The sequence below is a fragment of the Lagopus leucura genome, unplaced genomic scaffold, assembly GCF_019238085.1.
Source record: "Lagopus leucura isolate 7727_CA_CO unplaced genomic scaffold, USGS_WTPT01 Super-Scaffold_650, whole genome shotgun sequence".
NCBI classification, from domain to species: Eukaryota; Metazoa; Chordata; class Aves; order Galliformes; family Phasianidae; genus Lagopus; species Lagopus leucura.
In genome coordinates, this window is record NW_024962253.1 from 108,633 (window position 1) to 135,197 (window position 26,565).

Below are 26,565 nucleotides of genomic sequence, written 5' to 3' on the forward strand. Positions count from 1 at the left end.
CTCTCTGAATGGATCTTGGACCTGGATCTTCACCTCACCTTGACTGAGACTGTCTCCATGCAGCAGGATTGCACTTTTGTCAGTGAAAACACATTAAACTGTATCTGAGGACCTCCAGTTCCCAGCTGGTCCCTTCCCATGGGGCTGCACCCTGGCTGGAGCTGCTCCCTGGCAGTGCAGATCAGTGGATTTGTAGATGGATCGAGCTTGCACCTTATTAATGGCAAAAAGAGCAGTGCAGGATGCTGCTGTTGTTCCTCCTTCAGGAACTGCTCAAACCACTTTGCACATCACCAGAGTGCACTCCCTTCAGCCTCAGGCGTGACAAACAGGGGCAAACATTGGCAGGTTTGGGATGTGATCAAAGGGTAGCATACCAGGTCACACAGTGACAACATCCCTGAGGATAACTCTCTGGGCATCCTCAGATGTTAGCACAAAAGTACAGGAGATGGATCAGAATCTGATCCTAATGCCCCAGTTCCTTGCTCTCCCAAATTCCAAAGAGATAAGAACCTGGCTGCTCCTCCAGCCCTGGGCAATGTGTACTGGCCATAGGAGGTTATATTCCTCCTCCTTGTTTCACTGGAGAATTCATTAGGCGACCAGGGAAAACAAAAAGAGCCCAAGCAGCCGTTCGCTGCTGGCCCTGCGGAAAGGATGCTGGTTTGACCCTAGATCCCGATCCAAGATGAAATCTGTCATTGACTCATGGGTCCTGCATTTCCTCTCCTATTGTCTGAAAGCCAATTTCAAAGTTGTTTTCACAGCCCTTCATGACGTCCTAGTGCAGCTGTGCTGAATTCCAACGTGAAAGCAAAGAAATAAAAGGGAATGGGAATCTAAGCAAACACTGAATACCCACAGAAGAGATTTTCCTCTCCACAGTGTCCATGGACAGAAAGGTTCAGGGATGTCCCACAGTGGTAGGTCCCCATCGCAGCGGTGCTGGGGATACAGCAGCCCGATTGCATCACAGAATCACAACAAAACCCCTTAAACCTTGATGGAACACTTCTAGCATCTTGCTTTTCATTTCATTTCAGCCTTCAACACAGACAAACCTCTTGCAGAAGTCAGGAAGGATCTGCCTGTAAGAGGTGTGAATAAATACAGGACTAGGAGTTGACTTTTTGTATTTAAAGACCTATATTGGATCAGTTTCTGTGCTGCAATAAATGTCTTTGCATGTCACCCCTTCCTGCTTTGTTTCTGACTCATTCCTAACTAATTTTGTGAGCTGGTGGGTAGTATGTACCTTCACACTCAGCCCTTCCAGTTAACTGTACAACACTTTGTACTGAAGGTTGGTTTATTTTCCTAAGCTACCGTGTTCCTGCTGTGCAGCGTAAAGCCAAGGGTGTCTGGGGCTGCACCACTCTGACAGCACTAGTTTCAGCTTCACACTGACCCAAATAAACCCTGACCTACCCAGAGCTATCACTAGAAGATGTTGCCCTTAATCACAGCAAATCAGGTTGGACACTGGGAAAAATGTCTCCAAAAGAGCAATGATGCATTGGTACAGGCTGCCCAGGGAGGTGGTGCTGTCACTGCACCTGGAGGTGTCCAAGAACATGGAGGCATGGAACCATGGAGGAGGGACATGGTGGGGATGGGTTGGCGGTTGGACTGGCTGATCTTAGAGGACTTTTCCAACCTTAATGTTTCTGTGATACTATGAATAATCATCAGCAGACACCTAGGAAGCACCATCAGATCAGAGATATTTCCCTTGCCCATCTCAGCCAAGACTCCACTCAGATGGATCAGTGAGACCACCCCCATTTCTAGCTGACTATAGGACACATTTCACAGCCCTTGGCCTGTGGGGACAGACCTTCAGCTCCTCCTCTGAAACTATCCCTCTGCCTCCATGGTAAGGTGATTTCTACCAGTGCAATGCTTATCCCCTTCTCTACCCCTTCAGTTCAGCTTCCTGCCCATCCCCTGTGCCTTGTTGGTGCTCAGGTAAGGGGCTCCGCAGATGGAGTGATGTCTCTGAGACACGCTGCTTTTTGTCTCTGAGAAAGTTTTCTGCTGAGCCCCAGAAGAAAATCTGTCCTCTGGATTCTCCTGCAGATCGAAGTGTGATGGATCTGGACGTGCCCTTGCACGAATTGGCAAGCATCATTTTCTGTGGTGAAGCATTATATCCTGCAAAGCTGGTTTGAGAGTTTTCAAGAATTGCTTCATATTCATCAATTGCCAGAGCTGATGTCACCCTCCACACACACAAAGCATTTTTCAGTTTTTTTTTTCCCTCCCTGTTTCTTCCTTCACAGATATCCTGTAGACTTTGTACCGCAAAGGGAAGATAACTACAAATGGCTCAGGGCCAGAACACTCACCCGACTCTACATGCCTACTTCCCTGTTCTCACCATCAGCTCTGTCCCTTTCATCCATGCCTACACAAAAGAACTCTCTTTTTAGTGAAAGGCTGAAACCTGCACACCAGCTGTGACACACAGCCTGGCTGCAGTAATAAAGCAAAACACTATGCCTCTGTTTGCATTTCCCTTTCTTCTCACTGGCCTTTCTCAGCAGCTGCCTCACCCTGGAGAAACATTTACTGCCTCACCTAGCCTTCTTATAGGAACCTGTTCTATAGGTTTTATGGATAACATGGCTTTAAGTTACCAAGAAAATAAACTTTATCCCTGTGGCTTTCATTGTACAGAATGCTTTCTAGGTCTCATTACATTGCTGCGTTTCCTTCTTGTTTCTGCCCAGGGTCTCCATTCATAGAATATGCACTGAGGTCCAGAGTCTGGACCGTCTTGGTTCTCCTGGACCACATCCCAGTGCATCCCCACAGCACTCACAGAAATACGAATATGAGGAAAGGACCCAGACTTAACCTTTCAAATGGAGTGAAACACTGGTAAAGTATCATGCATATGCCAGTGCATTGGGAGACTTCTCCCCTTTTTAGCATTTCCAGAAGTACCCAGCAATTTACAGGATGGGACCAACTTACGAGCAAGATTAGTGATTTTCATAAAACATGGAAATTTAGCTTTATAAATGGACCTTTCATCAGGATTTGCTGGAAATAAGCAGCCAAGGACATGGTGTTCAGCCCTATACAACGAGTGCTTGCATTGCTGCTTGAAGTATTTTAGTCCCTCACTACCCACTCACCTACTCAAGATTTGTCTTTTTCTGGACAGTTTTCTAGAGTGCTAAGTCTCAGTCTACACTGGGCTCTAGAAATCATTAGCCATAGGTGACTAAATTGAGGGGTACGATTACTGAAACTCATCACCAAGATTGAACAGCTGGCCCTCTGGTCGCCTGCACTTTCACACCCAATCAATAGACTTTTATGGAAACCCTCCAGAGCTCTCACAGCCCTCTCCTTGATTTTGGTTATTTGCAGATCCTTGGCTACATAAGAAATAAGCTGGGAGGCAGTGACATGTAGTTATCTTTGTGAGCGGCTTTTCAAAAAATAGACTCAGTGCCAGGAGAGTTGTTTGTTCTCTCTGTTCTGACATCATTGTACACCTCCCTCCTACCTCCCTGTCCCACTGCCGCTCATAGTCCACGTTGCAATCAACCAGTGAAAGATCTTAAACACACTCATAGCGGCAATGCTCACCACAGAACTCAAATTGTAGGCTCTATGCATCTCAAACCACCAGGCTCAACATAGCATTTGTGCTGCAAAGTCTTTTATGTATATTATCTACACACTATTTCACGTTCAGTACTCATGCAGCAGAGCTGTACTTAGCAAGGCTCTAACCTGTGTAGCTCATGGATGAAAGATGACCGCTGATTACCAGTTCATCTTGCCAACTGATCAGCTACATTAAGATCTTTAGTCAAAGCTAATGGCAAGTCTAAGTTTCTATCTTATAACAAATCACCATATATTGAAATGTTGAGGTTTACCAGTTATGAAAGGACCAAGAAAACACTGACAACATGCCTAAACAAAGCATGATTCAGATGAGCTCCTCAGTAAAATGAAGGATGAATTTCATTGCTGCAATTCAGATATGCAAAAGACAGAAATTCACAAAAATCACTGCAATATCAGTTGGCAGCTCTACATAACTTTGAATAAATACATCTTTAGGATTGCCCAGCCAGGAGATGACCCTGCAGCCAAGCAATATGGCTCCACAAGCTGATCTAGTCCTTCTCTGCACACAGGGAATACAAACAGTCCCCGTCTTTGGGAATCGAGCGGCCCAGGGGCTGCCTGGCAGAGCTGAGTGATGGGCAGCACGTCTCACGGTGCTTCTCGGAGTCACAGACTTCATGGCACAATGCGAGGCCAGCAAGGCTGTGAAGAAGATGGAAATAAAAGCTGGCAGGAAGCCACGAAGGCCAGATTCAAAACCTTCCTGCCAGAGAGGATTTCACTGCCAGAGCTGAGGAACTGACACATTTCCTTTCATGTTTTACTTTAAATGGAGCCACGTTTCCAACAGAAATTTCCCCCAATGGTTCCCTTAGTGAAAGACCTTGGAGGGCTGATCCTACAAACATATGGCTCTCAAAAAAATTTCTGGAAATATATAAGGTCACTTATGTGCTTTTCTAGCATTAGGTCTCCTTTGACCACCCTTTGCAGGGCTGAGCTGCATGGGTGACTCAGTAGTGAACCATCTCTCTGACGTGTTCTCTGGCACATCTGTCCTCCTGTTTCACCACAGAACACAAAACAAGCCTTGCCCAAGTCTTTCTGGAAAGCCCACTGAATTAATTCCCTAGGTTTATTTTCTGCAGAGTTATAGATACAGCTCACCCATGCCGTGCCCTTGTAACGGTAAACTGAAGATGAGTCCTCGTGGTGTGTGGGCATAAAACACGTACAAATAGCATCTGTAGCTACAACTGCAACAAACAACATTTTCTGGGTACTCACAGCATATTCAAACTGTAGGTTAAAATTTCGGTTGTTTGCTTGAAGGTGTCTCTCTTCCTCTGCAAAGAAGAAGAATCACATCAGACGTGCTTGAAGGTAGGCAGAATCAATACAAGCAAAATACAAAAATGAAGCATCAGGAAGAGCAGGTAGAGCTGCTAGCATGTGATGTCACCTGGAATCTGTGCTGTGTTCTAAATGTCCCATGTTAAGGAATTGGAGAGACTTCCAGTATTGACAGAGCTATTTGTGTGCACAGGTTGCTCACCTTCTCCTGGCAGGAATCGACATTTAGCTGGTGGTGTTCACTACCCCTGTTCTGCTCCATCTCTTGCCCTTGATATTTGTGAAGCTGTTTCTGTGGGCCTACTGTTAGTGCCATTCTTCTACTAAAATGTGTATCACCCCACAATTGGACATCACCACTGCACCTATCCTGAAATCAAAAACCACTGGAAGGGATTTCAAGAGGTCACCAAATCTACTCTTTATCTGAAGAGATGGTCGTGCCTGTCACTCTCAATAAAAGTTGTAGAAAGCTTCAGGACAGCTGTTTTTCCAACTGCCTATTCCAGGACTGCATTGTCCTTCGCACAGGGAAGGTTTTTCCCATTATCTAATGTAAGACTTATTATTTCAGTTTAAATAAATTGTATCTTCTCCTGGGATGATCAAAGGCCTCCTTCTGCTCCCTGTCATTTCCTTGTGCTACTGGCCAAGGACACAGAGCCCGGATGAGTTCATGATGCACTGAAGGCTGCTCAGCCTTACTGCAGTTTATCCTCGGAAAGAAAACACAATTCTTATCTTTATTCAGTTCTTACAGTTTGATCTGCCCAGAGTGGCACCATTCTTGCTGCTTTCCACATAGTTAACCTCATTCTGGAACCACAGAACCCAAAATGAGCCTTAGTTTGCAGCCACAGCCTTACCACAGCAAAGCAGATCAGAAGGGAACCCTACATGCCTTTCTAACAATTAGTATTTTAAATTGAAAACCACCTTGAAGCTATTCAAAATATCCTTTTGCACCACCAGCACTTGGTAGACAGTGTGGCAGAATATGACCCACTGGGGCTGATCCCTTCTGGCACAGCTGATGCCTCATCCGGCAACACAGACCCTTGATTTACCCTTACTGAAATGCATCCAAACTTCCTCAAACTAGTCCTCCAGTTAGTCAGTTCTTCTCCTATCTTTCAGTGTGTTCTAACTCCTGCCAGGAGCAGATTTACTAACCGTGCTCTTCAGACTGCTAGCCAAGCAGGAAAATAAAATATGGAACACCAGATCCAGGATACATCCATGATGACTCTTCAGTTTGATTATAAGTCATTGATAACTATTCTTAGTGTATTATTTTCTCAAAAATGTTGGCAATTGGCCTACACTGATTTTATCTCAAGCATGTATCTCCAGCTTACTTGTATAAATGCTACAGATGACAGCCAAGACACATTACAGCTATCTAAGGCTTCTTTGTTAGCCCTCTGGCTACCACTAACACAGAATTAATTTGTGCTGGATGTAGTATTTCTGGACTGCTGGCTGTTAATCATCTCTTCCACCACACACTTCCAGTCACTTTGAAGTGGTTTGTTTGACTGTTTCAACCTTCACCCAAGAAGTGAAGCAAACGTATCTATAATTGCTCAGCTTTTCTTCTTCTCCTGTTTCAAGGTAGGGCCTTTTTGCACAGTTCTGAACCATATCTGCCTGTGCTCCAGAGTGTGCCCAAGGCAGCATCCTTCAGGCTATCCTCTGTCTTACTAACCTGCCCCATTCCTTCCTTATTCCAGCCCCAAACATCTCCCCTTCTGCTCTGTTGGCAGCAACTAATGTGTGAGGTGCTTAACTAAGGAAAAAACATGTATCAGATTCCTTAGCATGATTTCCTCAACTTTTTCCACTAGGCAGCAGACATAAAATGTCTTTGATCTCCCTCCTACTAGTAGGGTTACCGAACCCCAGAGAACCCAGCTTTTGCAGAACAACTTTTATTACCTTCTACATCCTCACTAGATCTTTTTCACTTTGAGCTTTGCATTGCAGTTTGTGCTGGATAAAACAACTCTCTGTACACCTTCTAGAAGCATCTTTCCTCCGTCTGAGGTAAAGGGGATTCCACCACTTTCTTCATTCAGCCTTCTGAGCCTCTCTGAATCATCATAGCCTATACTCCTGACCTTAATATCAATTATTTAAGGAAATCACAGCTCTGCTTAATTCCCTTTCCAAATTTCCTTCCCCTGAGTTAATAATTCTTCATATTCACCAAGGTTTCATTCTTGAATTCCATTTAGAACACTTTGCTGTTGCAACTTTCTTTCCAAGCAACACGCTGCCATTTTGTCACCATTCCCATCTATACTACCTCCCTCTCTCAGCTACCCAGCCAGTTCCTCCCTGTTGAAGGCAACCACTTCTGGAACAGATTCCTCTCTATCTCCAAAAACCATCTATATCTGCACCAACAGATTGTGCCTGCTCAGCCCAAAAGCAGAAGAATACATTGTTCACCCTTCCGCTCCTTCCCAATTCTGCAGAACCTGGATTCCTTATTTAACACCATGCCCTGTCATTCAGAAAACTACATTAATTTCTACTGAAGTCTGTTCTTTTTGGTGCACTATGCCTGTGTTCTTTACCCCTGCATATCATTACTCAGAGATCTGCAATTTGTTTATCCTTCTCTTCTCCGCACTGGATCTCAGAGAACATGAACATACAAGGAAAACATCTCACCCCCTGCCACCTCTGTTATCCTTCCAGAATGAGCTTTATTCTTTTCTATTAATATTACAGCCTCATGAGTTCCAACACGTGTCTATTATACCTATTAATGATGTATTAAGACATCTAGCTCTTCCTGTTTATTCAGTCTTGCATTAGCAAGTGTCTAAGCTATTCAGGGCGCTGAACTGCTATCCTTCCTCCTTTCCCTCCAGAAACCCTATAAATAACACCGTTTCCCTAATTTTTTAAGCCCTTTTACAGATCACCAGTTTTCATCTCTGCATGTGGGCTGTTTTCATCAAGCCCTCTCATTACTAATTTAAGCCCTCTTTACTATGTTACAGGTAAATATATTTTTCCTCTTCCCTCAGGAAAGCTCCCACCTGCCCTGGCTGGGTGGTACAAACCAATACAGAGGCTTCATTCAAGACTCTGAAAGTGCTTAATCCCTCACTGCGTTCCTCAGACATGTATTTCTCTTCTTTCACAACAGGAAAAAAATGTGCAGAGAGAATGAAACTCGTCCAGTGCTCAAGAGGAAAAAAGAAGCAGAGCTCAGCAGGTCCACACTGACACGGCTCTACCTACTGCATTAGGTGCCCTTTCAGGAATTTTCTTGAGAGTTAACAGCTGTCACCAAATTAGATGACAGAGAAAGCATAATCCCGTGATGGACAGACGCACAAAGACATCTAGAGCTGCTAATCTGGGCTGGAGCCCTGCAGGTATTTATTCCTCTCCCAGGACACAAGCGATTGCACACAGCGTGCCGCAGCACATCCATCTCAATACCGGCACTCCTCACTTTCAGAAGATCCAAGCTCTTAGCAGGCATCAGCCCTCCAGAAGCAGTGTCCTTTAAGGCCAAAATACAAGGCTTTTTCTAATGGAAAGATTTTCATTTTCCTTGCTGGATATCATCCAGTACTTTTGCTAAATCAAGAACAACCACAAATGGCAGAGGGTGCCTCATCCAACATCAGCGAGCCAAACTTTCCCTCCTCCAAAGGAGGACCACCACTGATCACTGACCAGAGGCACGTGGCAGCACCGTCTCAGTGATTTTATTTTTGAGATTTTATATTTGAAAAAAAAAAAATTAATAATAATAATAATAAAAATCAGAACCCACTGTATTAGACCAGACAACTCCTACTCATTTCTGTAACTGTTTGGGTAGAAATGAAGACTCTTGGATGACTGCCGTAAACAAAAAGTAGCGAAAGTCTACATTACCCCAGCCATGCCTGAAACCACAGCTCAGACTATTCTGAATCTAGATCCAAGTACATATGTCTTATTGTGCACTGGTAATTCTGGAAGCATTGAGGAAACAGGGAAGGGAAATCTGAAAAGCGATTGCATGACAAGTTTTTCAGCTCTTGAAACTTTTCTTTAATCTCTAAGCAACTTGTATTAAACTTTCTGCTTCTGCAAACTGCAGTTACAAATCACTGGAAAGAACAAGTGGGATCTGTGTTCCAAGTTATCATCTCACTGCCACTGAAAACTATTTTAAATTATTCATCAGTGGAAACTCAGCATACATAAATATGGCTTAGTGCCCAGGTCTTGGTCTAACCACTGAGACCAAGTCACTGGGAAAGTGGCTGTTTTCTCAGGCAGACAGATTTAGGAGCTAAACCAGAGAGTAACATCTGGATTTAATAACATGAAACCCATGCCAAAAATGAGCTATGAATGTAACTGGACAGCTTACCAGCCTTCTCATTTAGGGCTGTTGCATGGAAAAGTCCTGCAAAAGGTTAGATTTGAGGTCTAGTCAGAGAGCTTGGAAATTTGCTGCTGGTTTATGCTTAAGGAGCATGTGCCAAGAGCTTTAAACAGGCCTATGGAAAGGGTTTGTAGAAGTTAGGTTGTGTGGATCCAAGGAGCGGGGGGAGGTGAAGATCTGCCTGGTTGTGCCAAGTCATATACAAACTAGGGCCTGACATCTCATGCTTGAAACAAACACTGCCCACTTAGGGGAGTGCCGGGGTAGCCAAGCCTGACAACAGAACTGAGACAAACTCTATAAAATAATAAAGCTCTGCTCCACCCTTTAAAGGAGTGACCTCAACAGCACAAACGTCACACTGGATGAGCTGCAAAAAGCGGCAGCTGGGAGCTGGGCTCATCTCCCCAGCTTTCCATGCAGAAGCGCTCTTAGCAAAGCCATTCACCTTACCAAGTTGTGAAAGCTGTAGCCTCATATACCTTGTTCCTCAGGGCACATATCTGATATCTCTGGGACAGTCCTTCCGGAGGCAGCCATTAGGCCTCACCCCAAGAGACTGCTGGCAGTCTAAAAAGACCTCCACCAGTTGTAGCACACCGTTGTTCTCAAGACTTGCAATGGAGAATGATAAAATCACTGAGGCTATAAACAACCTCTAAGATCACCCCCGTGATCCAGCCTCAACCCATTCCCACCATGCTCACTAACCATGGTTAACATAACCATAACCCTCAGCTCCACATCTCCATGGTTCCTGAAGACCTCCAGGGACAGTGACTCCACCACTTCCCTGGGCAGCCTGTGCCAATGTCTCACCACCTTTTCTGAGAAGACATTTTTCCTAAAATCCAAACTGAACCTCCCCAGTGCAACTTGAGGCTTCCTTCCATCATATCTTGTCTTCCTTAAGCTATTGTGGGCTTTACTTCTGGACACCTCACCTTTGTGGTGTGATCCAGCTTTCAGTGTCACCTCACAGCCTGCACACAGAAGGTGGCCCATTTATTCACAGAGAACCCCTGCCATTATTTCTGGTCTTTTCTGGACTGCTACTCTATATGCACAATTAAATGAAATCTGCCATAGTACGTCGATACCTGTGTGCCCCCACCACAACAAAGAAAATTAGTGTCCGCTGAGGGACAACGTCATGGGAGAGGGCACACCATTACATGGTGCATTAGGCAAATAAAATTGCTGTTCTGAGGGAGGTTACTAGGCAAGCTACTTGCCAAATTCTCCCTTCACTTTAAAGCAGTAATTACTCTTTTTTGAAAGAGAAGGGATGTACACAGCAAGATTCTTGAGTACCATTCCAGAGTACTTATAGCTGGGTTAAAAAGTACAGGCTTATTTTCTATAGCATACATCACAGGATTTTCAAACTACAGCATGGCAGTACCTTGCTGGGACCTGAGTGAGCTCTACACAAAACCAAAGTCAGAGTTCTTGACCCAACAAGCCCAGTATTTTAATACAAATCAGAGAGTAGATGGATGAAGGGAAGCAGTGCATGATGAGTCTGAGGCTTACACTCTACACCTACACCATCATACAGCTGGTCTGAGAAGCAGACAAAAGCTGAAACTTAAGGCAGTTAAGTTGCCCCAGGGCAGGTTCAGGTTCAGGATATTAGGTAAAACCTCTTCCCAGAAATAGTGGTCAGGCACTGGTACAGCCTGCCCAGGGAGCTGGTGGAGTTGCTGTTCTTGGAGGTGTTCAAGAATGGAATAGATCTGGCACTGAGTGACAGGGTTAGTGGGCATGGTGGAGCTGGGCTGGTGGTTGGACTAGATGATCTCTGAGGTCTTTTCCAGTGTTAATGAATCTAGTCTGAGTATCAACATAACACCATAAGGTTGCCAGCGCTGGCATGCCAACTCCATGCCACAAAACCGAAGAGCATCCTTAGCTTAAAAGGTGCTCTGTCATGGTGCAACCACGTGCGTGAGCTGGAGGAGAGATAAGAGCCAGGAAGGACGGAAATGGGAGAGGTAAGGATTATAGCCCAGACCTGCCTGGGGCGGGCACAAGCCCAACTGCAAGGTAAACAAAGGTATCCTCACTACTGATTTGAAGGAAGGGCTCTCAAGGGCTGTGTTATAAAACTGCACGGTTTGAAAATGCAGATACCCCTTCCTCTGCAGAGCTTCTCTGGCTGGATACTGGCAATCACACGCCTTTTCATCTCCGAAATGGATAGCTTGTACTGAGTGTGAGGAATTTAATTTAGAAATCTAGAGGCAAGGCCATTCAGATACAACATCATAAACAGAATTAGCCTATTCCCTCTTGCCCTTTCCTCCATTATTAAAGGACTTCCCTATCATATCATTTTTTTCTCAGAATAATGAGAGTACTCGTTCCTCCTGAGGAAATTAAATGCAAGAAATACACATTTGCGTTAATGGATCGTGTTTCATGGACACAGTGGAGCACAGCAACTGGAATTTGCCAGCACAGGTGAAATATTTCATGTGTTTCTGCACAAGTTATTACGGAAAGATGATTTTTTTTTTCTTAATTGGATCTTCACTAGCAGAAGACCCACTTAAGAGAGACCTCAATTTTCATACGGCAGATGCAAGGTCTGAAATTAAAAATTTCAAGGATGAACTGGAATTATTTTCGCCTGAAGTCCAGTAAATGTTTAACGCAATGCTAAAGTTCAATACTGGGTCCTGCCCTTTTCTAGAAACAGCATTTGATATTATCACCATGAGGAAAGAAGAACAAGGAAGGGCTCCAAAAGGATTCCTATGTTTGCCCACCATGTTTACACTTGTGTCAAACAGGACTTCTGGGAGAACACGGGCCTGGAAGAGGTGCTGGATAGCCTTAAAAAAGAAAGCATTCCCTACGAGGTCTTTCTGGGAGGGGATGGAATGTGCCTCCCCTGTTTCTTCCCCCAGCTCCTGCCTTACTGCCAGCTCTGATTCTTCCTTCTCTTCCTCCCTTCCTCCTCCTGCGATGTCTCACCCACCTGCCTTGGCTCTGGGCAAGGGCTGGGACTCCCCAGCTCTCAGAATGCAACAGATTATTTCTCAAGTAGCATTTGAATTTCTCATGTGTTGTCAGCCTGTTTCAAATTAAAAAATAACAATATTCAAATATTTCAGCAGCAAAAATTCTGTGTCATCTTCATTTTGGAAAAAAAAATTTTGGAAATTCTATTTTATTTGGCTTAGATTTTCTCTGGTATCCTGTTTTGAGAAATAATTGTTCAAAATCATTTGGCCACTATCAGCACACCAAATAAAGCAGCTGAAATAGACATTTCACTTCATTTTGAAAAACCAGTCTGACAGTAACTGGCTGGCACATATCAGATCCTTTACTAGAAAACATTATCTCAGACATGTACCACAGCCTGACACAACTGCACATGCTGTCAATAACAGCAATACACAGTGATAGGAAGTGACATAATATCATAAAAATAAATACAGATCTGAAACAAACTTTGAGAAACTTTTCAATTCACAGTTATTTTCCTAATGCTAAATTGTGTCCAAATAAGTGTATTTTTCACGCTTGGTGTCTGTTGTGGCTTTTTCTGCTGGATATTAATGGGAGTCCCAAAGGTCAGCCAAGCTTTAGGCCCGTTGAGTGAGTCTTGGGCTGTACTCTTCCTCAGGAGCTGCTCGTCTCAGCTGAGCTCAGATCTCAGCGGCTCGAAAACCATCTGCCCCTCAGCACCAAGAAGGAAAGCCCGGTGCAGCTTTCCAAAAGCCTTGTCTCAATTTAAGCCCTTCCTCTTCCTCTCACTGTGCCCCTAGGCTGGGCTGATGGACAGGAAGCCACAGCAATGATTGCATTTTGTCTTAAAATTCTTCAAAATGTGCAAACTGTGTACTCTTTGGTATGCACGTTGGGTTCAGGGTACTTGCGGACATGCGTTTTCCCTGTTCTCTATTTCTGTATGTTTAATACATGGCACCTGACCATCTCCATCCTCAAGGTACAAAGCACCAGTGCTGAGTTCTACTGCCATCGGAACAACCCAGCAAGCAGAGATTTTCCCCATTTCTCAGCCATTGCCAAGGCTTGATCCTTATTTCTTCACAGACATTCTGAACCACAAGTTTTCCCTCTACTCTTACCTTAGGAAATGCTCATTGCAAGTCAAGTCCCACTGAAAAAGACCTCACAGATACTGTTTCCACGAAAACACCACTGCTGCTTACCAAGAGATGAAGTCCACTTTGACTTGAAGAACCTCACTAATGTTGACATCTTAGGAATTGGTTTCCTCCAACAACTTTTTTGTGCCTGATATGACAGGGACTGTACAACCATCAACCCACACCTCTGGCCACTCTAAATCATCTATCTCAGTGCAATATCTCCACGGCTCTTGATTGAGGATGGTGACTCCACCAGCTGCTGGTGCCCTGGGTGGACAGAGGCTCACAGACCAGCCTGTGCTGCCTTCCAAAGCCAGGAATGAGGAAGGCCTGGGGCTGGCAGAGTGTCCCCTGGCATCCACCACCTCCTCCTGTGGGACTATGAGAGCAGCAAACCACACAGCACAATGCTCCTCCGCACCTCCCCAGGAGATCTAGGTGGAAAGAACATCACCATCCAGACCTCTCCAAGCCATCACAGCCTGCCAACTTCACAGCCTGTTCTGTTTCCGATCTCCTCCTGCTCATTGGCACACAGCACTTCCCCAGGGCAGTACGAAATGCAGGAAGAGCAAACAGACGGCGTCTTCCTCCACCTGCACTGCAGCTGTAAGCCATGCTCCCAGGCGCCACACGTGTGCTGGATTTACATTCCTTACCTAAAGGGCATTGCCAGACCTCACTCACCTTTCAGTTTCTTCTTTCCAAATTTTAATCCAAACAGAGACATCCCAAAACTTTATTTTAGTCCAACTCCATGGAATTTCTGTAAGACAAAAGAGAAGGTCATTCACAGCGGTTTTTCCCCCACAGCATGGCACAACTTGAGACACACACCTAATTCTGGCTCATTTTAAAAGGCAAAACCATCTCAGGTCTGTGGGCTGCACTTCTTGAGAGTGAGCTACTTTATCTTGGGGATTCTGATCTCTTTAAAGGCCTAAAAAGTACATTCTTGCTACTTTGGTCCTATGTGAAAGGGAGAAGTCCCCTCCCAGGGCTTGTGCTTTAGGTGCAGAGAAACAGGGCATCAGAGCAAGATCAACCTCCCTGTAGAGCAGTCTATTGGTAATTAAACTTCTGGTGCTCTGTTCACTGGGAGGACTTTAAAGGTCCTTTGGCGCTGGACACCAGCATGAGAAAAGCCAGCAGTGCCCAGCGTGCCTGAGGAACAAGGATCTGCCACTGCTTAGCGGAACAGGAGAGCCAAGGTGAGACATCAGAGGGAATCGTCATTTATCTGGAACAAGTTTTTCTAGGAGGCAGAAACAAGTATTTGCACTGTGACAGTGATCATATTTCATGGAGGAAAAACAAAAGTTCCGGATAGAGAACACTAACAAAAGCAACCATGATAACTTGCAGACATACGTACTGTACCAACAGAGACAAAACATACTGAATTTAATTCTCTCATTTAAAATCCTATCATCTCAGTGCCAGAGTAGGGCTGTCTAAGGAACAAGGTAGCAGATTACCTATGCTGGAAACAAACACTTGTGAAACACAGCCTGTACCACTGTCCCAGAGCACTGCTGATATCCCTGGGCTGTGCCTGGTGCAGACATAACCCTCACACCTTTTTTTTTTTAAATGGAGGTAAACCTTAAGGAAAACTCTGCAGTTATCGCATCTGGCTTTCTGTGTGGATGTTCTATTATATGCTTTCTGTGTGGATATATCCATCCAATGACTCTGTGGCTGAGACTTTGGGCATTGTGGCCAACTGGAAGATGCCCCTGCCCACAGAGGCTCTGTGCCTTCCTTCAGCAATAGTAACATGAGACAGCCAGTGGAGCTCAGATCCACATCTCATCAACAAATCTGAATTTTTTTCCAGCTCTGAGCATGGCTTTTGTTAATGACTGTGATTGCTAGATCACCAGTATCAGATATGACCTCAGTGTGGCAACAAGACAGCAACAATACGCTAACTTGGCAGGCACAGAATCTTTACTTCCTTTGGTTTCATGGCACAGTTGATGAGGATTGCATTCCTGCACATCTTTGCTCAGCAGCAAATTTAAGTTACCACTGTGAGCATCTTGATTCAGCACAAATAATGCGGCATGCTCTCTGCTCCCACAGTGCACTGCCCTTTAGGGCAGATGCTGGTGATAATTTTGCTGTGTCCATTCACACCAGATTCACCTTCCATGCGTTATTTCTATCACACAGATTTATCACAGCAGCTTACTTAGCCAAAGTGGAGGAATTATGAACCCATGCTGACCTGAACCTCTCTGCAAAATTCAGTTCCTGGCTTGCCTTAACCACAGTGCTGCATGAGAACGTGTCAGTCTTCAATGGGTACACATGTAATACTACTGAGGGCTTGACACACCCCTGTTGTGCAAAGGTGTACCCTTTATTTTCATTCTATTACAAATACCTTCAATTTCTTGTTTGTTATTGACTCATGCATCTAATCCTCACGCTCCTTTACTTAGCAAACCACACAGCATGCTAGCAACCCGTTTTATGCCAGCACGCTTCCATTCTTGTGGGTGTCAGTCCCAGAGGTCATTGGCTGCAAGCATGAAAACAAACTTAAGCAAATAGTGGTGGAGTAATCCCTTGTGGTGGTGCTCCAGATCCTGCTCTGGTTGGTACTGGTTGTCATGGCCTGTACAGCAAGATGGCATCTCCTGGTTGATCCTCACTCTGCTGCCCTCCATCCCAGCTCTTTTCCTGGGCTCCCACTGTAGACTGCAGGCCTTTTCACGGGCAAGCTACATCCCAGATATCACCTTCACTCACATCCCAGTTCAGTTTTCTTTATGCCTCCATTTTTTACTTTTTTTTTCAAAATTGAGATTCAGTTTCCTTTTCACGCATTGCAACTAAAGGCTCTTCATCCCCTTATCACTCATGTGCACTGCTTTGGTCTTAATTTCCCTTTGTGCTTTCTGGAAAAAATGATGTCTCTCGTATGTTTCATTTTTATGTGGCGCAAAGCACTTCTCAAATTCTGGCAAACCACTTTCACAACCTCCTATTCCTGAATTAACTGAAAATATGAAAGGTTTCGGTAGTCAGAAGACAGACAATTTCCTGCTTGCCTTTGTTTCCCCTGGCACCAGCTGTTTCCAGATGCAAAGTGAAGCACTGCTTAGATCTCCTTGAGCTGCCTCCCCTGATTCAGCACCAACTGGCTTTTCCAATGTTCCATCTTCTCAATGGTTTTGTTTCCTTTCTGCTTACTCCAGATACCCCTCGCTGCTCCATGGCACACCAGGGATAGAGAGGTATTTAATCACACAGGTCCAGCTCCTTTGCCTAGCAGGACACAGCTCAGTTCCCCGTGTCTCCACAGCCGATAGCAAAAAGCCATTTTAAACTCCAATTCCCACTTCCTGATTTAAGGGGATTCATGAGCTATGAATACATTACCCCTTTTCACTACGGAAAGCTTTTGTACCTGTAGCACTCCAGAAGCCATCTAGATGAGATGCCACCACAATGAGGGCTAGAAAACTTAGGAACAATACAGCACAACAGTGATGAATGGAGAGCAGATGTTCCAGATGGAAAACATGGCTGCTTTCTTGGCCCCATTTCTCTGGGCATAGCTTCACAATACATCAGACTCAATGATAAATATGAACTAGGAAATACTCAGTGCTTCTGCTCCCATCACCTCGTACCAGACTCTGTGAAATGATTCACACTAAATAGAATCATTTTTGGAAGGGTTATTTCGACCCAGATCATGGGGCATCATTGAGTACAGGATGAAACTCCTGTGCAAACATTGGTTTTAGCAGCTCTGAGGTGGCAGCAAATTGTACTCTAATATTAGAAATGAGCACCCAGAGTCCAAGGAAAACAGGCAGAAAAACAAGGTTCCTCCAGCCACCATACACAGTGTGGTACTTACAAACTCTGAATAACTGAAATAGCTCTGTCAGATAGATTCAGAACCCATGCCATGCTTTCACTCACCAACTTTCTGTGTCAGATCAAGTGTTAACAGTTATTTTTGTTTCTGTATTTAGTTTATGTAACAACCACTAATATTCATGTCTTACGTTTTTTTTCCTCTCTTGTGCTGAAGTACCGAATAATCAACTAAATACCCAACAGCTCAACAGATGAGGAAACTCATCCCAAGCACAGCATATCACAATGAGGTTCAAGACTGTCCATGCTGTAGTCTTGGTGAAGCAATGCTGTCAAGCACCATGAGGTGAAGCAAATCAAAGCCCCAGATTTTGAATGCATATCACCATAAGCTGCATTTGGAAGCAGAGCTGGGAAAATTCAGAGAGTTTAAAATACACAAGGTTCCCCAATCTCTCTGCTTTTTCCATCCCCAAGTTGCACTTCTGCTAAGGGATGTATGATGTCAAACATTGAACCAGCAGTCACATTTGCTCCTGGGTGTCCCTGAGTGGGACATCACAGTAGTGCAACTCTTTCTAATGCACTGGGAAGAGCAGCACAAAGGCCTGGCATGCTTGGCATGGACTGACCTTGTAAGGTGCCAGGTAAAGTTATGTTTGTAAAGGGCCTCCTTCAAAGGTCTGCTATGTTAACTCTTTCATACAAACTACTCAAATTCTGGTTCCTGAGAGTATAATGCCTTTTCTTCCTCCTATCTAAAGCAAATACTAATGTTTTAGAGAAATGGTTAGCACTAATCATCTTTAAAACTGATACGTGTCAGCATGTACCTTTTCCCACCTCTCCTTACACCTCCTTTTGTTTGAACACCTCAGAAACAAAGCAGGCAGCAGCATGTCCTGCATCCCCCCAGGTGGGGGAACACCAAAAGCAGGTTGCAGACTTGGCAGCTGAAACGTTTGTTTTCACTCTCAGAATCAGGCTCCTTTGGGGCAGGAATGGGGCAGGTCTCAATTTATCCAGAAATAAGTTCAAGAAACTAAACACGGTCACTCTTAGCATCAGGCTTTGCAAAAGCAGCAGCGTCTCAGATTTAAATCTATTCATTCACTGCAACGACTCTGACAGCCACCCTGAGAACTCCCCGGCGCGTTAAACACTTGAAGGTGTAACTGGGATGGGGTGAGCCAGCCCCTCGGCCAGCTGAATATGCGGAAACCCAGGAAAATGCGCAGCGCCAAGCGCTGCTCCCCCCTCCCCTCCAACACACCAGCGCAATTAGCTGTAATTGCCGGGAAACAGCCTGCTATCTGCCACGTCTCAAAGCCACGATCCAACATCCTCCATCTGTCTTCATTAAAGCACCCCTCAGCGCTGACACGGGGAAGGCGGCCGAAACGGGCGCGCGCTCCGCGGGGCGGCCGCGCTCGGCGCGCAGCGGTGCGGTGCGGTGCGGTGCGGTGCGGTGCGCTCCCCCCGCGCCGTCGGACAATAACACCGCGGCGGCCGCTCCGCGCGCTCCGCCCTATCGGGTCTCTCGCGAAGGAGGGGGCTGGGAGGTAGGATGGCGAGGTGGGGAGGGGGGTTGAAATATATAAATAAATAAGAAAGAAGCTCAGCCCATAGCACGGCGATTAAGCTTTACAAAGTTGCCCAGGGTTTGGAAAAGTGCAAGTTTTCCACCCTCTTCTTCCCCCCCCACTCCCCCGAAATGTTGACCGAGGAGAGAAGCTTGGCGAAGGGAAACGTTCCATCTTACCCTGGAAGACTCCTAAAAGTCACAGCAACAGAGCTGCTGCCCTCCATAGCACTCCTCTGGTCTCGTTTACTCGCAGCTCGATCCCCTCCCAGGATCAGCAGCTTCAGCGGTGGCATTCATCCAAGGAAGCAGAGCCACACGGGCATCGTGTGTTCCTCTCCCACCCCGAACGATCGATCCGGCGTGGCCCTGCTCTGCCATACAACGTCCCGGTAACTACTACACTTACTCCAACTTCCCTGCTTCTTACTTCAGTCACTAGGCTTGGCTTCTCGCCAAATCCTTCCTCTTTTTTTTTTTTTTTTTTTAATTCTGTTTCCTGTAGATAGGGAGAGAGTAGTGGCTCCCTTAAAAAATTAAACACCCAGCACAAAGAGCTGCAAAAGACCCCACTTGAGCGGAACACCCCGAGTGACTCGCAGGAGACAGCTGATCTCCTCACCTACCTCCTGCCGATGCGGAAGCGTTCAAAGCAAGAGGGTGAAAGCATCCAGCATATCAAATTGCCTTAAAAAAGGATGAACCTGGTAAGGGATCCATCTCCCAGCAGCTGCCACCCCGCACTGTACTGCTGAAATCAGTCAGGATTCCCTAAACCCAGAGAAGCTCTCCTACAAGTTGATCCCAAGGCTCCACCTTGCACACTTTCAGACAGTCATGAGCAGCAAAAACTCTGCAGAGAAAAACCTCATCAAGTGGAATTGCATAATTGCAACCACAGAGCTTCCTCCAGCCCGTCAGAGGATCGCTCAGCTGCCAAGACGTCAGGGGTTGCTCATCCCTGCAGTGTGACCTCCCCTTGGCTGCCCAGACACCCATGTGGCCTCACTGCCCTCTGGAACATCCTTGCTGAAAGCCCCAAGCACCCCGAGGAACCTCCCAACCTTCCCCTGTCTCCTCATCACATTGATTTCTTTCCCCAAGTTGTGGGACCATATAGGCAGTGACCTCCCATATGCCAGAGCCTACCAGGTTCACTGAAAGACTAAAACTGGGCCAACTACAGCAGTAATCCACCTTCCTGTGGACTGCAATTATTCTACGATCACTGCGTTCTTTGCCTGAGATGTGTCAACAGTAACATCAGCCAAATGTATTTCTCTCACTGCTTTTTTTCTCTTCATCTGCAGTGTTTTCCCACTGGGTTTACATAAATACTGCTAGAATTAATTTCAAGTCTACACATAAATACTTGAATGCATTAATCAGCTGATTAATTGTAGTAACTTGAGAGACAAAGTCTTCGCAAAGGGTATTTTCTGAAAAATGAAGTTGTCTGAAGTCCTATCAAGATAAAAAAGCCATGGAAAGCCAGTGGCAGAGTTCCTGTGGTCACAAAGGGATCAGTGCAGAGTGGCAACGAACAGGACCTCCTAACACCAAAGGCAGTTTATGGAGAAAGAGCAATAAGAGCCCATATCCCTCTACGTTGACTCCAGGGATGTTCTTCCAATCTACACCTGTTTCAAACAATGCTAGCTAATGATTCCACACTACTTCTACTTGCTTTGCTGCCATATTTGTACTTGCATCACTTCAACATTGGCTACAGTCATTTCTTCCTTCCTGGAGCAGAGTTCACCTCCTCTCTTTGACATGAGAGTGGACTCAACCACAGAATCAGCTGGCCTTGAGACTTGTTTATACTTCAAGATGGCTAAAAATCAGATAGGTTGTTTTGTTCTTGATTTTTGACTGAACGAATGTTGGTAGTGTCTTTTTCCCTCTGCTGTACATTCCCTATGCACGTCAGTCAAGCTGCACATTTAAGTTTGGCACATGTGGAAGCATTCAGAAGAGCAGCAGTCACTTAATATACCAAATCATCTCTGAGATCTCTTGTTGTTTTATGCTTTTGGCCCTTGGGAAACAGCTTCCCAATGATCACACCACTTCCTTCCTCCTTTACAGATTTCTAAACACATCATGAAGGGATGCTTTCTGTTTATAGGAGCAAACAGCTACATCCAAACCATGGTTCTTCACCTTTGGTTCCTCCACCTTCCCAACTATCCACCAGTTGCAGAGGGCAGGATGGATGCCATTAAGATCTTATCCTACCACTGCAGTTAGGAGAATGTCTTCCAGACACTTAGCCTGTGTTGGATTTCAACTACACTCAAGATGCAATGACACTGCCTCCTTCTGGACCACATCCTCTGTCCCTCTAAACAGCAATGCTGAGATCCTCTCTGGAGGACACAGAACCCAGTCTTGCCTGGTGACTTAGTGAGGCTCTCAGTGGTTTACGTAACCAGAGAGCATAAACTGTGTAGAGAAAAAACAGGAGGAAAGTACATCCTGGAGCATCCCATGGAGCAGACAAAATGTTAGCCCTAGTGAAAGTCTTCCCTATGCTACTGCTGTATTTAAGACTACTTTCAACCTGTATACTTTCACACCTATCCTATGCAGTTCAAAATAGGCACCAATGAGCTTTGCTTTCTGCTAGTCTTCTAACTCCAGTCATGCCCAAATTGCAAGGTTTGAATCTTGACTTGCTGCACAATGGCTGGTACTTCTCATTATGGAACCAACCAGTGCATACCCCAGACCCCAAACCATTGTGGTCTCCTCCCATACTCTATGCTTTTCTCGCCCCAGCTTTCTTCCCTGCTTCTGACAGACTCCAACAAAGAAAGGGATAAGGAACAAGCCCCACTTTGGAGCCCACAGAGATATCTATTGTGGTCAAGAGCATTTATAAAAGCTGCAAGAGACCATACGGATATCTTGTCCCATGGGCAGACTTCCATCTCCTGTTCTTCTTGTCCTATTGCTAGTTACCTGGAGAAAAGAGGCCAACCTCCCATTGATGCACAACTCATCTCATGAAATGAGAAATTCCACATGACCCTACTGGAAGGGATGCTCTGGATTCCCTCCCCCACGCACAGCTCCCTTGGGTGCAATCTGAAGCCTGTTGCACAGCTTCAGCACTGCAGGGTCATACCGCAGTAATCCCATACCTCACTGCTTATTCCAGCAGGTGGGAGCTGACACGGTGCCGTAAGATAGATGCCGAATGGAAATGGTCAGAATATAGTTTCAGTGGGCATGTGCAGAATTACATGACTCATACTGGTCATGATTCTGTGGAGTGCCACTTATCTGCAGAAGGAAAGGAAAGGGTTTGTGGCTCAGAATTCCCTTTCTCCATCAGACCCCTGTCCCAGTGGTGTGAGTCTTTAACAAACAATGATCCTCTGGGGAAAGTCATGAGAAATCCACAGCCGTGCAGCCTCTTGCCTTCAAAAGGAAAGCAGCAACCAGCTCTGCTAACTGTCGGTCTCCTCTTCCCGGCACCAGCACCAGCCAATGTGATACCTTCTGACATTTTAAAACAGCAATTAAATTGGTCCCTGTCTTTTTGCCCCTTCACAGCCCATAGGACACAGAGCAGAGGTGAAAAACTTTCAGTCAAATGGTGTTCATATGGGCTCAGCTGCTCAGATTACACAGAGGAGGAGATAAATTTTCCATTCATTTCTGCAGGGAATGAGGCTCAAGAACATCCAGTCCCTGAGTTTTCCAGTTCCCACCAGATTTGGTAACTTGTGCTTATGAACTCCATGAGTTTCATTGTCCGGGTAGGAAAGGAGCAGCCTGAAGGATGAAAGTCCTGCAGGTACCTGAAATAGCTGCTAGGTGATTTGAAGGAAGAGAAGGACATAACCTGTCATAGGGTTATGTTCTTGTACTGTAAAGCTATGCCTCTTCACTTGCTGGTGGCACAGCGCATGGGGAGAGCACAGGGATCAACCAGCAGCAGCCCAGATGTGCCCACACTACTTTTAGCACATGGTTCCTAATCACCTATGGTGGACTCTCAGGGGGACTCTTGGGAGGGCTTGTTGAGGGCTAATCATGCCTGTGTGAGTAGCAACTGTAAGGCTAAGGATAAGGCAACCAGCCCAGCCTGTAAAAGGCTCAGATCAGAGAGCCTTTTGTAGCACAGATCTCCTGTTGTTGTTTGCAAGAAAGTGGCTGCCACAGACACATATACTATATCTGGTGGCACTTCAAAAACCACCACGTGCTGCTCAGACACATCACCAAACCAGCTGACACCACTGAGGAACTGTGGAACCCCCTGCTCAAACACACTGACATCCAACCCATTTTGGTCCATCAGAAAGCCTAAGTGCTGTACAGTCCTCACTCTGGTGTGCACTCATGGGAGAAACAGCACTTTTAGCAAGATGCTACATGACCCTAAGGGCTGTGTAATGGCTATAGGCAATGTTTAGTCTTCAGTAGTCATTTAGAGACACTCTGGCCTTGTGCTCTCTCTGTGAGAGCTCCCATCAGGCATGCCATCAGACATGAAGGCAGTGGGAGATCTCCGTATCTTCAGGGACAGATAACTTATGCATTCTCTACAGTATCACCTATGGAGCTGGGAATTATTTGCCTAACTCCTTGTGATTTACTTTATGTATTGATCTGACAATTAGCCTTCACATGAGAAGCTCAGGTGATGCTCTGAGAGTTTTCCTTTAAATGTCATGTCACATCCACTATGCTCATAAAGACTTTAGCCATAATTCCAAATTAAACACACCATGCGTATGTACATCAGCACTGCCTCTTTTCCAAGTTACAGTTAAATCTACCCTTCCAAGAAAAACTCTGACGCAACCTGCTGCCTCCATGACATTCTCCATAGTACTGACAATCTTTTGTGCACTTTGTGTATCATTCTGTATCTATACCGAGCGTTGACAAATGAATAAGGAAAACTCAACCTTGTGGCAAAGGAGCACGGTCAGGATGGAGTTGGGGGAAAAAAAGAAAAGAGAAAAAAACAAAAAAAGCCTCCTTAATGAGGCATGGGGAGCCTGGTGCATTAGGAAGAGAGAAATTGGTTCCCCTCTGAACAATCAGATTTTAGCTAATTACCCAAAGATCTGGAACAGCTGCTCTAATGCACCCTGACATAAATATGCACAAACCCACTGATTTCCCCGGAGATTTCCCCAAAGAAACTGCATGGCATTTTCACCAGCAGTTTGCCCTTCCAGCACAGAATGCCCTCTGCAGCAAAGCAGCAGCGCAGGGCTCTGCCAGCACCTCCATGGTGCAGGTGTGCCAGGGCCGGGCACTGGCAGTCTTTGCTTCTATTCACGTCGGGCTGTTCTTTCCCTTGCTCTCCAGGTGTTTAACAGAAACTGTTCCTCTGCACTCAGATGGCTGAGAACAAAGAGCCGCATTATTCTCACCTCAGTGCTTAAGTGGTGAATTCCCATTAACTCGAATAGAAGTCGTGCACAGAAATCCCTCTGCAGCCATACAAAAAAAGAGGAGTCATCAGGAGGCAGAGTGAAGGAGGTGGGCACTCTCTTCCTCCAGAATACTGCAGCAATTTAAGAAAACCTAGATAGGGATGACAAAATCAGTGAGAAAATCAGGGATTGGGTGCATGCCCACGGGTGCTGGGGGTACAGCTCCAACTTGAGGTTAACCACAGCCACGTCATCTGTTGGGGTGAGATGCAGCGTTGCAGGAGGTCCTCTGGTATGAAGATCCTCCTATTTCAAAGGGATGCAGTAGTTGGACTCAGTGAACCTTACAGGTCCCTTCCAACTCGGGATATTCTGTGATTCCATATGGAAAGGGAGGCAGGTATTCAACTTAACCCCCTGTTGCCTGTGTTAGGATTTTTGACAACATTTTGTTTTCACTGCTTACAGAATAAAAGCCCCACCAGAAGAGGAGGCATCTGCTGCTTCTGACAGCAATCAGTGTGTGTGCCTGCTGAAGGCAACAATGTGCAGCCTGAAGACAGGAATATGCTGGAGAAACCACACAGCAGAAAACTAAATCAGACTCTGAGAGACAAGAAGGAATGAAGTCAGATATCAGCAGTGCTGTGTGGCACTGAGTGCCTTATCCTGGGAAATAAATTTAAGTTAACTTTAACTTTCTTGCAGCACTGAACTGCAGTAGGTAGGCAGCAAAGTGCTGCTCATGCAGGATGTGGCACATCCTGAGCCCATCGCCCCGTTGTGGTACTGGTGCCCACAGTGCACAGTGCCCACACTGCCCAGCATCTAGTTCCACAGCTGCATGGTGTGGGTCAAGAATAAATGTCTTCTAAAGACAGTTAATACCTGGACAAATTCCCTGGCACAAAGCAAAATGCTAGAAAACATGTGTAATCCCCTAAGATCTCTGCAACGATGATGTAGTCAGAGCAGAATGAAGGCCCTGTGTAGGGAAGTGAAAGTTATAATTCTATTAGAAAAGGAAAGGTTGGATTAGTTTTGGGGGCAAAAGTGGTAAAGAAGTGCAGATAGCACAGACAAAGGTCAGAGAGTTTCTTTGGATGTCATCCACTAACCAGGGAACGTCTGCACAGGGAGGGGTGGGCATGACCTTTTTCCAGTGGTCAGGCTGCTGCTTTGGCTTTAGGAGGAGAAGGAGGATGAAACACAAAGGGGTCTGGCTAAAGCTGTGTTGAAAATAATGTTTTGGATCACATCTGAGAAACCAGTTACACTGCTACAGGAAAAAACCTGTATCTATACATATAGTTGTAGTATAGTATACATAATAGTATATTATGTATAGAGTTGTAAAAATAAGCAAAAGCACATGTCAACCTGCCCAGCCCTCCTGCAGCCCAGCTTTTCAGCTAAGACGAACCAGAAGGTGAAGAGGTGACAATGCAGAGAATGATGGTTTGTTGCAAGCATCCAGAGTCAAAAATAGTTGTGTCCACCAGATGTAGCTGGGAAACCTTTCTGGTATGTGGCGAAGTAGTGAGTGGCACATCTATACCTTGAGACCCCCAAAAGACATTTGGGACACGAGGCAGTCATGCCAGGGAAGCATGAAATACATACAGACCAAAGTGTATATTGGTTCATTAATCAACATCCAGAATGGCATTGCAGGACTGATTCCAGTCATACAGTAAACATCATTTCAAAAGTTTCAAAGCCTGAAGAAGTGACACGATGCCTCTTCTGCTCAGAACAGCTCTAGGACAGATCAAGGTTCAAAGGCGGGGAAGGAGGCACAAAATATTATTTTAGGGTTTGTTGGATCTATGTGGTGTCACTGAGCCTTTTGTAGTTATGGCTGCTGCTGCATTTCAGAGTCTACAGGCTGTCTCCAGGATTTACCATTAATTGATGGTGGAAAGATTTGAATGAACAATTTCTTTCACCTTACAAGTGTCCAACAATTTTGACCAGGTTTATCCATTTTTGGTTCCTGATTCCAGTCTTCTGTTCATCAACTAAACAAGGAGAGAACTCCCTGCTGCCTCTTACAAACATCTGAAGGAAAAGAAACAATGGAAGAATGAAGTGGAATGGAACGGAATGGAATTGAGTGGAACGGAATGGAACAGGAGGAGAAGAGAGGGGAAGAGAAAGAGGGGGAGAAGTGGAGGGAAGAGGGAAGAGGGAGAAGGGAAGAGAAGGGAAGGGAAGGGAAGGGAAGGGAAGGGAAGGGAAGGGAAGGGA

The 26,565-nt window shown here is 45.5% G+C and overlaps 1 protein-coding gene across 5 annotated transcripts in view; it reads right to left on the bottom strand.

Annotated features, from left to right (window-relative positions):
• LOC122174991 (phospholipid-transporting ATPase ID-like) overlaps positions 1-26,565 on the bottom strand; it is a 74,156-nt gene that overhangs the window by 43,846 nt on the left and 3,745 nt on the right. The window contains exons 2-5 of one of the 5 annotated variants that reach the window (XM_042862353.1): positions 24,313-24,466; positions 22,202-22,417; positions 14,173-14,251; positions 4,885-4,943 (exon numbers count right to left, since the gene is read on the bottom strand). In XM_042862353.1, the coding sequence (XP_042718287.1) occupies positions 4,885-4,943; positions 14,173-14,215 (102 nt within the window). In that variant the 5' untranslated portion in view covers positions 14,216-14,251; positions 22,202-22,417; positions 24,313-24,466. Of the gene's footprint in view, positions 1-4,884; positions 4,944-14,172; positions 14,252-18,601; positions 18,653-19,090; positions 19,416-22,201; positions 22,418-24,312; positions 24,467-26,565 lie in introns of those variants that run through there. The other 4 variants (XM_042862352.1, XM_042862351.1, XM_042862355.1 and 1 more) reach the window with 4 other exon arrangements.